The 17,182-nt window shown below is 47.6% G+C and overlaps 1 protein-coding gene across 2 annotated transcripts in view; it reads left to right on the top strand.

Annotated features, from left to right (window-relative positions):
• SETD2 (SET domain containing 2, histone lysine methyltransferase) overlaps positions 1-17,182 on the top strand; it is a 1,045,105-nt gene that overhangs the window by 748,097 nt on the left and 279,826 nt on the right. For both annotated transcript variants that reach the window (XM_086941119.1, XM_086941120.1), the window contains one exon: positions 9,725-9,865. In XM_086941119.1, the coding sequence (XP_086797245.1) occupies positions 9,725-9,865 (141 nt within the window). The remainder of the gene's footprint in view (positions 1-9,724; positions 9,866-17,182) is intronic.

The raw sequence follows: 17,182 nt of genomic DNA, 5'->3' as shown, positions 1-17,182 counted from the left end.
GGGACTGGAGAGGACATTGTGCCAGGGCCACATGAAGCAGTGTAAGGCTGTGTCGCAGTTCGGCATGAAAAAACTTTGATCAGGGTGTATCAATGTGGGTAGTACCTGCTTGTTAGGCTGGCAGTAGGATTGCAAAGATCTTAACTTCCCAGTTGATTAGGGATATTGGGCGATAGTGCATGATGTAGATGGAGGTTGTGTTTTGGGGATCACCACAATCGTGACAGTATCTCTGTGGGAAAGGCACCCAGTTCCCCCGCTTCCTTATAGAGGGCAAGGAGTTGCAGGTTCAAAAAGTCTTGGAGTGCCAGGTAATATTCTGCGGGGAACCAGTCAGGACAGGGTGTCTTCCCAGGCGACATTGCTGATAATGGAGACTCTACTTCAACCGAGAAGGTGTTGTCTAGCTTCAGCCCTTGAGATGCAAGGAAGGAGAACGCCAGAGAGGAATTGAGCAGAGAAGTCTGCATGTCTTCCGGATGGGGTAGTGTATAAGTGATAGTAAAGGCAAAGGCCTGCGTAATCTCAGGAGGGATTGGAAGGTAGCATAGTGTTCATCAAGGATCTCTGGCACAATCCTATTCAGGTGATGGTTAGAGGCCAGTCAATAGAGCAGTTTCCCATTTTTGTCCCCCCACACCCGTATATTCTAGCCATTGTGGCTCATCATTAATGTTTGGCACCTTATAGAGATTGGAGGCAAATTTCCTCATAGTGAAGTGCCAGTTGTCAGGGGAGGGGAGTATCACCATCAAGCTGACTTAAGCGGAGTCTCTAAGCAGAGGGCATGTGCTTCCAACTAAGTGATGTGCAGGGAGCAGACGCGCTTCTGTACGCGGATTCTCCCTCTTCGCAAACCCACGTATTGTGGCTTTACTGGTAGCCCAGAGAGTATGAACGGTGGTAACCGAGCCCTCACTGTTATGAAAATATGTCTGCAGTTCTTCCTTGACGGCTGGGACATAGTCTTGGTCTTATAAGTACCAGGTGTTGAGATGCCACATGGGTCGTGGACCCTGTCTGGGAGAGCCGAGGTAGAGAATGAGCGTGATCAAATAGGCCAGAAGCTAGAATCTGGACGTGGGCAATTAAGCAACATTCACGGGCTGGCATGAAGACAAGGTCTATATGGGAGTGGGAGTGATGTGCAGCCGAAGTGGGAGTGTGTATTGGTGGCATCTCGGGTGCTGGGCCTCCACGCTTCGCAGAGTGCCAGGACAGTGGTCCAATCATATAGCCTAGGGGCACCAGAGTTCCTGGATACCGAAGGAGGTCCGGTAGTGTCAGACTCGGGGATGGGGACTGCGTTAAAGTCTCCTTAAATTACCATCAATCCCTGTGAGAGTTCCAAGATAGCCTTGGAAAGATCACAAAAGACTATAACTTGAGCTGCAGGACGGGCGTAAAACTTCCAGGTTGATTGTGTGGCCCTCAAGCGCCCCCGTGAGAGCGAGGAAACAGCCCTCTCGATCTCGCATTTCCTGTGAGACCGTAAGAGGAAAGGAACATTGGAGCAGGACAATCACTCCCCAGGAACCACTGGAATACCCTGCTTGACGGACCCGGTCATACACCCTGCGTGCCAGGAAGGGGCAATGATTCCCCAAGAAGTGAGTCTCTTGGAGCAAGAGAACTGTAAGGAGATAGCTGTGGGCAAAGGTCAGGACCGCTTCGTGCTTCTCCCAGTCTAGGAGGCCATTAACGTTCCAGGACAAAATGTGAAAGAACGCCATCATGGAGACAGATATGGAAGAGCGAGGCAAGAAGGAGATATGAGGGCAGGAGCACAGGCATGTGTATGAAGGGGAGCCAGACCATGGAGCGCATTGCATGACACAGGATGTGTATAGGTGTGTATCTGAAAACATAAAATTAGCACAAAAACAAATTAGTAAAAAAAGCAACAACAAATCTTTTATGCCCGCCCCGCCTGACCCCACCACACCCCATACTCCCACCCTACCTCATAATACAACGCTAGAAGCATCTGTCACTCGAATAAGGAAACCTAGATGAGAAAAGAGCATTCAAAGAGGGGAATCATGCATGGTGTACCCCTTCACAGATAATGGATATGTAAATGCCATTGGGTTAAATGAAGCCACATATTGTAGGGAGTCCCACAGGCTATAAACAATGCAGGACTTTGAGAAAGATCTGAATCTGGTAGTGTCTCAGAGGGTAATGGGAGCTTCATGTCCAAATGAATCTCTTTATTCTCCTCTTGTTCTCCCTTACCAGAAGTCAGGGGATGATGTGACGATGAAGGAGAGGGTTCTCACATTGGAGGAGATTCAGAGTGTGAAGTGGAACAATTGGCGAGGCGTCTCTTGCAGGAGCTGTAGAAATATCTTTATGGTTTGGTGACTGGTATATGACCAGGTGGTCCCACGACCTGGCTCCTTGAGGCGAGGTCTCCGCTCGAGCTGGAAGGGGTCATTCCTTTGTGAGCCTTCACCAAACTACTCTGGAGTCTTTAAAAAATGGGATTTATTGGTGTGGATCACTCAAAGCTTGTCGGGAAAACAGGAGACTATATTGGAGACCCATTGCCCTGAGTTTCTGTTTGACATCGGTGTAGGAAAGGTGCCTCTGCTGCATCTCCCTGGTGTAGTCAGGAAAGAGGACTTTGGCATCCCCACAACAAAGTTCTCTTGGGATCGCATCGCATCTGTCTCTGAAGTTTAGGATTTGTGTTTTCATTGGTCTCGGAGAGGCACCTATTGGAGGTTTCGGTATCAAAGCATGATGAGTCTCCTCGATCACGATTCAGGAGGATAGTTGGTTTGTTGGAATCCAGGATTTAATCCATGTCTCCAGGAAGTCCGCAACTTGCAGGGGCTCAGTTCCCTCAGGGACGCAAGTGATTCGTGATTAGGCCTCTGTGATTCGCGCCATAGCAGTTCTGAAATCCAGGTGGAGCAATGCCATGTCCATGTGCACTTCTCTGATTTTAGTTTACACAGCAGTTTGGAACTTTGGATGGCTTGAAGGATCCCCTTGGCTGAGCACATATGGGATGGTGCAGTGTAATAGAAAGGGTCTCAAAATATAACAGGGGAGCCTGTATTTCTTCAGTGAGGCTGGGTGTTCATGGTAGCACTGGTAGTAGGGGCATATTCTGGTGGTGGGGGGAGGGTAGCAGCTGAAGGGCTCAAGCAACAGGAGGAAGCAGCCCAAGCATAAGTCATCACGGCTCCATCACCTCTCCCGTCAACGTAGCCCAGGCCTTCACATGTAGTAGGTTCCCCGCTGATCAGTGCTGTTTGGAGACCCCAGAATGGTCAAGTGAGAAAGATCTTCGTTTGCGTGCCCCTCAGGCTCTAGGCAGTTCAGTTAATGTCTCTCTGCAGTTGCCTGCAGCAATATTGTCTCCTGGGGGACTTAGCTGCCCGAGGCAGGGATGCGGCCCGGGACCCCAGGCTCTCCCGATCCGGACTCATGCCCGGCCGTCCTTCAATCGGGGCATCAGCACTTTGTGTGAATTCAGTCGTGCCCACACAGCACCGTAGGTATCAGAACCCTGGCCCGCACAACAACCACGTCCAGGGCTCGATGGGGGTGCCCCGTCACCGCCAGGGCAGGTCCCAAATGCCTAAGCATCTAGAGAAGGGGGTGCCAAGGCAGGTTGGTGGCTCGGCACGTCACCTCCGACCACTGGGTCCAGCGATATGGAGGACTGGTGTGCAGCTTGCAGCTGGATCTGTCCGTTCCCCTCACCTCTGAAGCTGCAGTCGTCCAGGTAGGCCTCCGCAAGTGGCGGCAGCAGTAGCCGATGCACAGATGGCCTCCTCTGCGGCAGGGCTGCTCATACTGGTGGGCCGCCCCTGCTCGGCCCATGCGCGTCTGTGGCGCTGCGGTAGGAGGGTGCCTCATCATCCTGGGACTCCTCAGCGGCTATGTCCCACCTCAAGGAACACTGGTACCGCAGGAGAAGCTTCGATGGCAGTTATTGGGTCGGATTAATGCTGGATTTCTATGCAGATCTGTTAATGAGCGTTCACCATGTTGGCTCGCCCCATTTTTAGGTCGAGCCTAGACGAAAGCAAAGCGAAGCTTTGCTGTCTAGGCTCGACACTTATGTCGCCACTTTCAGGGGAATGTGGACAGCAGACTGTCACGAGCGAGCGTCTCCTGCCGGAGATTCTACCTCGTGACCGCGCACGTCGCCGTGCCTCATTTTGCCATTCTCAAACCAAGCCACACTCACGCATGCGCACATACACACACAGCATACATACACACACACACACACTCGCACCCCCCCTTAAACAGACACATGCTGCATACACACACGCACCCCCCTTAAACAGACACACGCACGCACGCACAGACACACACAAACAGACACACGCGCGTACACCCCCACCCTCAACCCCACTCACCGGGCTCCTCTCCCCTTACGCATGTGAAGGCACTGTGCTAGAAGGTGCCTGTCTGAAATCACCGCCGCCTCCCACAGCGGCATTGTATGTCAATTATAAGTTGGCTCCCCGTAAACACCGCCGCAGCCCGGGAACTTCGTTAGCCTCACAAATCCCGAGCGCAGCTCCTCTGACGTCAGACGAGGAGCCGCGCTGGGATTGGTGCCGGTGGGGCCGTTGCCTGGCAACGGAAGTGTCGTCGACGCCGGGCGGGAGGGGCTTCTTCGCTCCTCACCCGGGCAGCGCCTGCAAGGATGTAACACATCACATAATCTCCCCGTGCTTACAAGAAAATAAATATTTCCTTGTGTAATATTACTGTTGCTCACCGTTACCTTCGGGTCGAGGTTGCGGTATATAAAACTGCCCCCCAAAAACATAATACGCGATGGTGCAGGACAGGACAGGTGCATTGCGTGTGCACATGGCGCTCGGACAGCCCATGTGCGCGCTCACGGCGTCTTTCAGACAGCCGATGTGCACCCGCAGCTTCTCTTCTCTTGCGATCTCGGCACTTTTGCGAGCTCCCCCACGCCTTCACTTTTGCGAGCGAGGCTCGCCTCTCTGCTGAGGCGTGTCACCCGTGCCAGCGCTCAGCGTGCCTGCTGCCTCCTCAGCACAGCCTGCTCCTGTGCCTTCGTATACAGAGCCCCTCAGACGCAGCACTCGCTCCTTGCCTCCTCACTCGGTCCGGGGAGCCTAAGCCCACGTGGCACTGAACTTCATCGCCGGGCAAGGGACCCCAAGCCTCAGGTCGCTGTGAACCATCCCGGCGCGCCCTGCTGCCGAGCCCCGTGATGGAGGAGACTGACCTGCTTTGGGAGCGGCTCGGGCCATCAAAGTAAGTGCTGCTCTGGCTTTCGCTTTCCCTCCCGTCTTTTCAGTTGTCGTCATGTGTTGACATCAGTTCTCGCCCTCCTCCCGATGTCCGCATTGCAAATGCTTGTTTTCATCGTATGAAGCTTGGCTCACTGTTAATGCTTTAAGCCTGGGGCCTTAACTCATAAATGCCTCTGAGGTCAAATGTCATGAAGGTTTGTGTTTTTTAATGAGTTACTATGGCCGTATTTGGCATCTTGTACAGCGCTTGTTGAACTTGTTTCCGCATACCATCGGCAGGATCCTGCGTGAAAGGCTCTGCTCTCTTCAGAGCGGTTGAGGCTTGTCCGTTATCAGGACAGCACAGGCTTACAGACCTGGTCCAAGTTTTAAATATCAGTGAATTAATCTATTTTCTCCTTTAGCAAATTGTTCGACAACGCAGCATAAGATTGAGCTCCTAATCGGACACAATTGCGACCCAGATCTCCACTCATTATCAGCTCTCCTCTGCTCTCAGTCGTGAGCCTAGAGGCCCCACATTAAACTCTGATTGTTCATAAATCATAATCCCTTAAAAGGGCCTCGAATGTAGGTGTTGTGTACACTGAAATAAGTAATTTAGTAGCAGCCTCATTGCAGAACATCTTGCCGCTGTTTAAATCTTCTGCTTGCAGTGTACTGCAAGAGATTAATGGAATGCAATGTACTGAAGGATTTATTATTGTGAATTCACGAGCCCCCGCTCAAAGACCCCCTTTAATATATGGATTTTTTTCAATTTAGCGTATAAGAAAAGTAGCGCCTAGATTGCACGAAATAATCGCTTGTCCAAATCTATTGGATGACTGAGAATACATAACGATATGGTGCAGCATGCTCACTGTGCAACATCGGCTCGTGTGCCTGTTGGTAATTGAGCATTTGTGCGCCTGCCACGCTTCTCTAGCTACTTAAGCCCGGTGCCAGTCCTAAAATGAGTGTGATGGCACAATGCCGCATTAAAAAGAAATACATTGGGACAGTCCATCGAGATCTCGCCTGTGTAGTTCTGTTTCCCAGCTGTTGAAGAAATCACAATTTCTACTCGTTGCAACTTGAACTAAATGGTATTTTTCCGCCCAAAATGTCTTTTAGCGCTATAAACAATCGATGTTACATTTACCCTATATGTGGATAATTATTTATCGACCTCGGAAGGATGAGGGGCTGCATCGATATTTCCTGGTTTTGAGCTCCTGACAAACGGCTCCCTAGGGTGTAGGCAGGCAGGCAGGGTTTAACTCAGTGCTGCAGTGTGAAGGCTGTTGATTATATATTCCTTCTTGTTTTGATATTCCAGCGATTACGCCTTTGCCTTCAGCGTCATCAATTTATGGTTGGTACTCCCCACGCCACTGTTTACGCAGATTGGAGGACTTATTTGTTTGATAATTTTCGTTTTCCCATTTTCCCTCGCTTTTTGCAAACTAGAGATGCCTCGTGCATCTTGACTGGTGAAGAGAATGGGTTAAGGCCTTGTTCATCAGCTTTGGGTTTCCCTTGTTGGGAAAGAAACTCTGGATAGGGATAGCAGTGCATGAACATTCTTAGGTTTAAGAGTAATAACGACAGTCGAATAATTGTGATGGCCTTTTTAGCTGGATGTCATTTGGTCCCATGGTTGTACATGCGAGGCAACAAACAGTCCGCATCTAGTCCAAGTAGATATAAGAAAGAAACAGTGGGGTAAAATGTAAAGTGTTTCCAATCGGATTTGGTGTGCTGCTTTTGTTTTCTTATAACCTAACCGGCTTCAAGCCACAAATAACGATGAACACCCAGAAGACGACATTATCTCTGTTTGTGACATGTCTGGAGAGTGGCGGAGAAGGATTTGTTTGAACAGGGTGCCTGAGTACTGACGCTGACAAGCAGTGCAGTGTAGAAGCCCTACTTCCTTTTACGGAGGCAAGTAGGCAGGGCACAGAAGTCATGCAGGGACCACTCAAAAACTCTCTTGTATGAGTTACAACAACACACACAAACTCTCTCTTTCTCTTTCTTAGAGGAGTTACAATCACCCCCACAAGACACCCTCACTCGTTTTCATGGTACAACACACACACACATAGGATTTACAAGCATGCACACATTAACAATGTCTCTGGTTTATGTGTTACAAACACATGCACACTCTTATAGTAGGTACTACCACACAAACACCCTCTCCTTGGTGGTACAACCCACACTCTCATAGGTGGTACAACCACATGCAGACACTCTCTCAAGGAGGTACTACCATATACACCTGCAAAACTCCATCATATGAGTAACAATCACGCACACTCTGTCTCTCTCTTACAAGAGTTACAACCAACCACACAACCATGTTCTCGTATGAGTTACAACCAAACACACACTCATAGGATTTTCAACCACATACAACTGTGCTGTGTTTCCCCGTTATAGGTGTTACAACCACACGCACACAAATATACTCTCATACGAGATGCAAACACACATCCAGACACACACACAACTCTTGTTATAACAATTTCACTCAACTGCAGACCATCGCTTGGCAGAGTCAACAAATTTGACACTTAAAACATTTTTCAAAGAAAACTTGAATAACTGGGTCTTCCTGCAGGGATTCCTGGGTCCACGCAGATCGTGAGGGGGTCCTGGTTGCAGGGTCGATGTCCCACAAGGTCCTTTTTGGTCTACCTTAAGCCCAGTCGCCACTGGAGTAGCAGTCACAGGCTAATCCTTCCTGGGCTGATAACTCTCCTTCTGACGATCCCAGCAACTCTCCGACAGCACTCCCTGGTTCAACGAACTTGGGCACAACTGTGTGTCAGGGTTTAGTCCCTGTTGCAGTTCGGCGGCTGTGGTAGCAACTTGAAGACTTTGGGCTACCAACTTTGCTATCAGTCCTGCTTCTTCAGCTGTGTGTCCCTGTGCTGCGAACAGGAGGCCAGTCAGCTGGCCCTTTGAGTATTTTTGCTTGACTGGGCTCTGGAGACAGCGTCCTCTTGAGCAGGACACAGCAGGTTCATCCCCTCTCTTCGCTAGCTACTCGTTGCAGCAGATGCACTCTTCGATGGTCCAGACTCTCTTTGCCAATCCTTCGGTGCAGAAGGGCAGACATCCTTCGTTCCTTCTAAGTCTGTTGAGATCTGAGGTCTGGGTGCCAGAGGTGCTCTTATGGGCTGAAAGGGCCCTCAGGGCAGGGTGTGGTTGATAGCCAGTGGATGACCAGGTCCCCTCCCAGCTGGTGACCACTTACTGGGGATTGTGGCATCTGGCTATCCCAGTATGCACCATTCTGCCCACTCCCAAGATGGCAAGACCCTTCTCCTGGTGTACAGGCCTCACTAACCCACCCCCTTGGTGTGATTCCCACAGGGCTACACATCCCTGTGGAAACCGGTTTGGCAACTGGTTCCTCTCTTTGCCTCCTGTGCCAGCCTGTCTACCTCAACAATGGGGCAGCCCTCCCCATGGTGCTACACATCTGCTTTTCAAAGTCTGCTTCACCTTTGAAGCCCGCCTTTTGGGGCAAACACACAAATGTTTCCTGTAGGAGTAAGATGACATCTCCCTCGCCTGCAATCCCTCATTGTTCTCCCTCCTGAGAGTAGTTGGCTTGTCTTTCCAGGGTGGCAGAAATCGGTCTTGTGGAGCAGGCTCTACAAGTGCCCAGGAAGTCACAGGAGTTTTAAAGGCAACCAAGTGGCAGCTTTGCTAAATCTACACACTGCAACAAGTTACATTGATTTCAACTTGAGATACAAGTCGGGATCAATGTATCTTGGAGTGCCCACTTTGGTTGCACCATTCAGTAAGTATAACAGCCAAGGTGAAACGAATAACTCTGTACTTGCCATTTACCTAGTCTTTCCACCATACAACCAGTTGTTTTACATGTTTTACTGTCAGGGCATGTAAAGTATATGTGTCATATATTGAACCTGGCCTTTAGGGCTCTGTAGGCTTTCCAGAGCGGTGACTTACACAGATGATCATGGGAAGTGGTGGCTTTGCCATTGGTTTAAATTGCTAAGTTTGGCTAGCAGTGCACAACTGCTCTACCAGTCTGCATTGGTGGACTGGGGGACTTGTTTTCCGTGAGGGACCTCCAGGGTGGCAAAATCAAGACTGTTAGCCCTGGGCTACCCCACTAACTTACATGCCATAGGTAGCAGTGTACCATTTACTGCAGACTTGCATATAAGTTACCCCTTTCCAATTGGGTATAGCCAATTCGACATGCACTTTAGGTTCAGGGACCTGGCACAGAGGTCTGATTAGCAGGCCTGGTTGCACTCAAAGTCAAAAAACTTGGGGGTGGACATACGAAAAGAGGCATTTCACTACACACACCAAAAACTTGCTTAATCAGGGTTATTTTGAAGCATTTCAGCTAGTCAGCCTTGAACTAATCTGATTATTGCCTTAAGTGTTATTTACATCCGTATTGCTTGCCTTTTTTACAGCCGTATACACAACCAGGCCTACAATACCTACAAGGACAACAGATTTACTCACCACTCCCCCAGTCAATGGTGGTTCAGGCAACACAATCAGTAGGAGCCATAGTTGCAGCAACTCCTGGACAGCATCAGCCAGTTCAACAGGTAAGCTAGTAAATGAAATATGTCCTAGCAACATGAAGGAAAGTTTCAGTTCTATAAAGGACACTGAGACAAGGATTATGTTTTACTTTTTTTATTTCCATTCCAGCAGTGTTCAACAATGAGCTTTAAAAACTAGCATATGAGCTGTAGATCGCTTACTTTTGCATAGATCGCCATCTGGTGTTGGGCTCGGATGTTTGCACTTTGTTATTGTAGAAGTCTTTGTAGTCACAAGATAGGTGACTCCTCCTTTGGTTATTAGTGCGCATGGGCATTGACTCCATCTCCAGATAGTTTTTTTCCGCCATCGGGTTCGGATGTGATTTGCTGTGCTCCGGGTCGGTGTTGTTTCGATTTCTCTTCAACACGCAAGGCTCTCACCGCTCTACAGTATTGTTTCGATCGTGATCTCTAGACCCGCATCTACTTTCCAAAGAGATTTTTGAGTCCGGTCGTCAACGTGGACTGTTAGGCCGATCGCAGCATCAACCAGCAAATGGAAGACTCTATTAAAAAATGCAAGTGTGGGGCTAAATTTCCACACGCAGATCTCCATGAGGTCTGCAACCTCTGTCTCTCTTCAGAACACGAGAGTCAACACTTCCAGGCCTGTGATTCTTTCAGGTCCAAGAAGACTATACGTGATCGCCGGGCTCGATGTCTCGAAATGTCCAGATTAACAGTCTCGGAAGACATCTTCGAAGCAGGCCCGACGATCCAGGACAGGAGATGAACAAGCAAGCATCTCCGACGCCGACGAATTAGACTCAGAAGACCAGTGGATTACTCCACGTCAACGAACCGTCAGTACGGACGTCGACGCCCCGTCCCCGGAAAAACACAAGTCTCCGGTCTAGGTCCACACCGTGATACTGCTTTAGAAGCCTCACCTCAGGGCCCGGCTCTGAAGCCCACTAAGCCTTCAGGCTGCTCAGGATTGAGCCAACCACATCACAATGCCGAAAAACACTCTTCGGCACAGAAATGTAAGCCCAAGGTACCGTCAACTCCAGACTCCTCGGCACCAAAACCAAAACCCAAAATACTAGAAACTTTGGCACCGAAACAAACTCCTTTTGGAACACAAGGGAACCCAATATAAGGCCTTCGGACCATGGGTTAGTTTAACTTATTTCAGAGAACAGGGGTCCTAAGGGTTTACAATAAGACAGGAGAGTAATAATATAGACTACAATCAGTGCGATATTTTTTAAACGCCCAGCCGGACGTGAGTTTATTTAAGGGATAATGTAGAATCGTGTTGACCCAGAGAGGGGCCAAAATAAACGACAAGATAGGGTACAATCCTGTACCTATCCCAGAAAGGTTTAGGAAAAACAAATCAAAGCCAGAGAGATGGAAGAAAGGAAGAAGTTTTTCAGGCAAAAGACAAATTATTGAGCCAAAGGGTGACTTGTACTTTCAATAAATAATTACACCCAATTCACCCTGCAGTGTAAACAATTACAATTATACATATTAAATCATATGTTACACTGCATAGTGCGTCGACGTTTCGATCCCTAAGGGCTCATAATACACTGGGATCATCATCAGGACAATTTTACAATTAATGCCTGCATTAAATTACGGAAGCCTGGCGCTAAAGGATGTAGTCGCCTGGAGTTAGCACTGCTTCCTATGACCGGCGGAGAGGTAATTCTTGCCGGTTCGATAAACAGGAGGCTGGCTACGTTTAATGTAGCCGTTAGGAGGGTGTGTTATTCCTTCGTTTTGGCGAAAATATCCGTGTCGGAGGAGAAGGATGTCTCCTTTCAGTTTTGACACACGAGGTTGCTTGCTTCTTAATGGAAGCGGCGGCGGGGCGGGTATTGGCGAAAATATCCGTTTCTGAGGAGAAGGTTGTCTCCTTTCAGTTTTGACACACGAGGTTGCTTGCTTCTTGATGGAAGCGGCGGCGGGATGGGTGAAGCTCGATGGACTTCTACCCCCTTCACTGGCAGTGCAGGTCCACTGTGCACCTGCACTGCCAGTGAAGGGGGTAGAAGTCCATCGAGCTTCACCCACCCCGCCGCCGCTTCCATCAAGAAGCAAGCAACCTCGTGTGTCAAAACTGAAAGGAGACATCCTTCTCCTCCGACACGGATATTTTCGCCAAAACGAAGGAATAACACACCCTCCTAACGGCTACATTAAACGTAGCCAGCCTCCTGTTTATCGAACCGGCAAGAATTACCTCTCCGCCGGTCATAGGAAGCAGTGCTAACTCCAGGCGACTACATCCTTTAGCGCCCGGCTTCCGTAATTTAATGCAGGCATTAATTGTAAAATTGTCCTGATGATGATCCCAGTGTATTATGTGCCCTTAGGGATCGAAACGTCGACGCACTATGCAGTGTAACATATGATTTAATATGTATAATTGTAATTGTTTACACTGCAGGGTGAATTGGGTGTAATTATTTATTGAAAGTACAAGTCACCCTTTGGCTCAATAATTTGTCTTTTGCCTGAAAAACTTCTTCCTTTCTTCCATCTCTCTGGCTTTGATTTGTTTTTCCTAAACCTTTCTGGGATAGGTACAGGATTGTACCCTATCTTGTCGTTTATTTTTGCCCCTCTCTGGGTCAACACGATTCTACATTATCCCTTAAATAAACTCACGTCCGGCTGGGCGTTTAAAAAATATAGCACTGATTGTAGTCTATATTATTACTCTCCTGTCTTATTGTAAACCCTTAGGACCCCTGTTCTCTGAAATAACCGAAACAAACTCCATCCAAAACTTTGGGTCTGAAAAAACTGCTAAAATCTTAAGAGTCGAAAACACCACCTAAGCAGAAGGACTCAAAAACTCCTCCTAAAGCTAAGGAAGATAGGCCAAAACACCACTTGGAGCCTAAGTCCTCGGCGCTGAAAAAATACAGTGCATCCAAGGAACTTTTCCATCCAGATCCACCGGATCCTAAGCAAAAGACACTGCATATTGACTCCATTACTGGGCAAGTCCCCTCTATACCACCTAAAAAGAGGAAATTGGGCACCCCCGAAACACCTGAGATACCCTCTAAGAAAAAAGACTCCGCCACCTCACCTATGGGTTTTTTTTCACCATCTCCACAGCTTCCAGCCATTATACGTTCTCCAGCACACTCTACAATACCTCCTCTATCACTTGCAACACAAGATGACAAAGATTTACGGGGTGGGGATGATGACACATACCCATCACATCATGATACAGATGCTGATGATGACACCCACAGTATTCCACCTCATGACTCTTGGGAAGATTATAATGTCCAAGATGTACCTGAGCCAGATTTATCCCCCCTCGATGACAACGTAGGGTTTGCACAACTAATAAATAGAGCTGCACAATACCATGGGGTTCAACTCCATTCAGACCCCCGGAAGAGGATTTTTTATTAGAGACATTTTCACAGCCTCAAAAAACAACAAACACTCTCCCTATGCTTAAAGGGATGATTGAACATGCAGCTGAGGTTTTTAAAGACCCTGTCGGAGCTAGGGTACTCAATCCTAGAATTGAGAAAAAATACAAAGCCGCTCCAAGTGATCCAGTTTACATAAAAAGTCAACTTCCTCTAGACTCATTGGTAGTTGCGAATGCCCGTAATTGGGTAAATTCCCAAACCACAGGTGATGCACCTCCGCCAGACAAAGAGTCTTAGCTATTAGATGCATCAGGTAAAAGTGTTGCATCCCAGGCGGAAAACTTCTGGCGTATCATCAACTCACAAGCCTTACTAGCAAGGTATGACAGGGCTCACTACGATGAGCTTGAAAAACTCATGCAGCATCTCCCAGACCAATATAAGACCAAGGCAAACGATCTTATACAAGAGGGAAAATTAATTACAAACACCTCAATTAAATGTGCCCTGGATGCAGCAGATACAGCATCTGGCACAATTAATACAAGTGTGTTACTGCGCAGACATGCGTGGCTATGCATATCTGGTTTCAAACAAGAGGTACAGTCTACCATCCTCAATCAACCCTTGGATCAGAAACACTTGTTTGGACCTACTGTGGACACATCTTTAGAAAAGATGAAAAAGGACACAAACAGCCAAATCCATGGGGCCTCTACAAGCAACAATTAGTAAAGGTTCCTTTCGTCGCTCATCTTATAGGGGTACCTCCAAAACAACTGGCACAGAAAACACCTCTTCAACATACAAAAGCCCCACTCAAACTTGCCCTAGCAGAGGATATTTTAGAGGGACTTACAGAGGCAATAGCAACCGGGACAGAGGACGTGGTTCTAATACCCGAACCCCCACCATAAAACAGTGACTTCCCTCCACTCCCCCAGACCACTCCACTCCGGTCGGGGGAAGACTATCTCAGTTCCTACCTGTCTGGAATTCCATCACCCCAGACGAGTGTGTAAGACAAAATATCCAGTATGGTTACTGCCTGGAACTTACATCTACCCCCTCCCCACATACCTCCCGAACAATGTTCAATGTCCACAGAACATCTAACGCTTCTCATACTAGAGGTTCTCTCTCTTGCTAAAACATGCAATAAAACTGGTTCCCCTACAACAGCAAGGTACAGGGGTTTACTCCCTTTATTTCCTCATTCCCCAAAAAGACGTCTCTCAGGACATTATTAGACCTCAGACTGTTAAACCTGTACATACAATCCGACAATTTCCGCATGGTCACGCTACAACATGTCCTCCCACTTCTCCAACAAGGCGATTTCCTTGCCACTTTTGATCTCAAGGACGCCTACTTCCACATTCCAATTCACCCTCCTCACAGGAAAATGCCTACGGTTCATAGTGGACGGACAACAGCACCCAGAGTCTTCACAAAATGTCTTGCAGTGGTAGCAGCCCACTTAAGAAGACAACACATTCATGTGTTTCCTTACTTAGATAACATGCTCATAAAAGCCAAGTCACTCGGCAATTGTGTACAACAAACACACCACACAATCCAGCTGCTACATAACTTAGGATTCACAATAAACCTCACCAAGTCACATCTCCAACCGTCCCACACCCAACAGTATCTAGGTGCAACAATAGATACTTCCAAAGCCCTTGCATACCCCAATCCAGCCAGGATAGCCATTATGCAAGCCCTCATAACAAAATTTCAACCGCAACACTCGCTACCAGCTAGAGTGTTCATGCAGTTAATAGGGATGATGGCCTCTTGCATCTTAATTTCCCCTTACGCCTGTTACAAGAATGTCTAGCACAACAATGGAACCAAGCTCAAAGTCATCTTACAGATCTGGTGTTGGTGGACAGCCGCACCTATCGCTCTCTGCAATGGTGGAGCACACAAAATCTTTCCAAAGGGCGGCCGTTCTTCGACCCGTTCCACAAATAGTACCAAGAGCGGACGCATCACTCACCGCCTGGGGAGCTCATTTCTTGAACCAAACCATTCAGGGTATGTTGACCCCTCAACAAAAACTCCTCCACATCAATCACCTAGAGTTACTGGCCATATTTCTCGCCCTAAAGTCATTTCAGAAACATCTCCTAGGCAAAACTGTCCTCGTCCGGACGGACAACATGACCGCAATGTACTATATACAAAAACAGGGGGAGGGAGGGGACACACTCTCTCTGCAGCTGTTACGCTTAGCACAGTTCATTTGGAGATGGGCCATCCCTCAAAAGATATACCTCTTATCAGAGCATCTACCTGGGATACACAATCAAATTGCGGATCTGCTCAGTCTTCAACAACAACAGATTCACGCATGGGAACTTCATTCGCAAGTTTTTCATCCATTGTTTTCAAATATGGAGCTACCCAGACACAGATCTGTTTGCCACACATTTAAACACAAAATGCCCAAACTTTGCCTCCAGGTATCCACACCCGTTGTTCAAAGGCAATGCGATATGGATGAACTGGTCAGGCAGATTTGTGTATGCTTTTCCGCCTCTCCCTCTCATTCCGTTACTGGTGCGCAAGCTCAAACAGTCTCTCACAATGATCCTGGTTGCTCCAACGTGGGCACAACAACCATGGTTCATGACACTGCTGGAACTCTCAGTAGTTCCACACCAAAAGCTACAATTTTCCCCAAAGCTTCTCACACAGAACCATGGAGAGATAAGACTTCCAGAACCAGCTCAACTGAACCAAGCAATCTGGCTCCTGAAGTCTTAGAGTTTGGTTGCCTCAATCTCCCACCAGACTGTATGAATGACATTAAAGAAGCTAGACGTCCTACCACTAGAGCATGCTATGCAGCTAAATGGAAAAGATTTGTTATTTACTGCAATAACACAATCAATCCAGTAGATGCTTCAATTCAGAATATTATCTGTTATCTCCTGCATCTACAAAGATGTAATCTGGCATACACATCCATACGATTACATCTTGCAGCTATAGCAGCTTACTTACAAAACAGACAACACTTGAAATTATTTAGGGTACCTCCCATCAAAGCATTCATGGAAGGCCTTAAAAGAATAATTCCTCCCAGAATGCGTCCCTCTCCAGTATGGAAACTAAACATTGTCTTTATTAGACTCATGGGTCCCAAATTTGAACCTTTATATAAATGTGAGTTGCAGTTCCTCACATGGAAAGTAGCTTTCCTTGTGGCCATCACGTCTCTCAGAAGAGTAAGTGAACTCCAGGCATTAACCATACAAGAACCATTTTTGCAAATACATCACAACAAAGTGGTTCTTAGGACAAACCCTAAATTCTTACCTAAAGTAGTTTCAGCTTTCCATCTTAACCAGTCTGTTGAGCTCCCAGTATTTTTCCCTCAACCAGACTCAGTAGCTGAACAGGCTCTTCATGCGCTTGACACCAAAAGAGCTATTCTTTACTACATTGAAAGGACAAAAGGTTTCAGGAACACTAGACAACTTTTTTTGTAGCTTTCTCACCACCACGCAAGGGCAATCCTATATCAAAAGCTGGAATTGGCTGGTGGATCATTAAATGCATTCAAATATGCTACAGAAAAGAAAAACGTATGTTATCCATTCCCCCTAGAGTGCATTCCACACACAAAATAGGGGCATCCATGGCATTCTTAGGAAACATCCCTGTGGATGACATTTGCAAAGCCGCAACATGGTCTACACCGCCCACTTTCACAAAACACTACTGTGTAGATGTGCAGGCAAAAGAACAAGCTAGTGTGCGATCTACAGCTCTACATTCCAAGAACAGATGTATACTGGTAAGTAGCATTTTCCTTCCCAAGCTGCACAGAGAAAGGTCATGCACAGGAAAGGAAAACACAGATCAAACAATCAACATTCCAGGATATCCATAAAGGTAGGAATCCACTGAATAGCTTGCTCTTTCTTGACTGTGACCGGATCAC

This window comes from Lissotriton vulgaris, chromosome 10 (genome assembly GCF_964263255.1).
Source record: "Lissotriton vulgaris chromosome 10, aLisVul1.2, whole genome shotgun sequence".
Classification (NCBI taxonomy): Eukaryota; Metazoa; Chordata; class Amphibia; order Caudata; family Salamandridae; genus Lissotriton; species Lissotriton vulgaris.
Note: the sequence above shows the minus strand (reverse complement) of the source record. Positions and strands in the feature narration are given on the sequence as shown.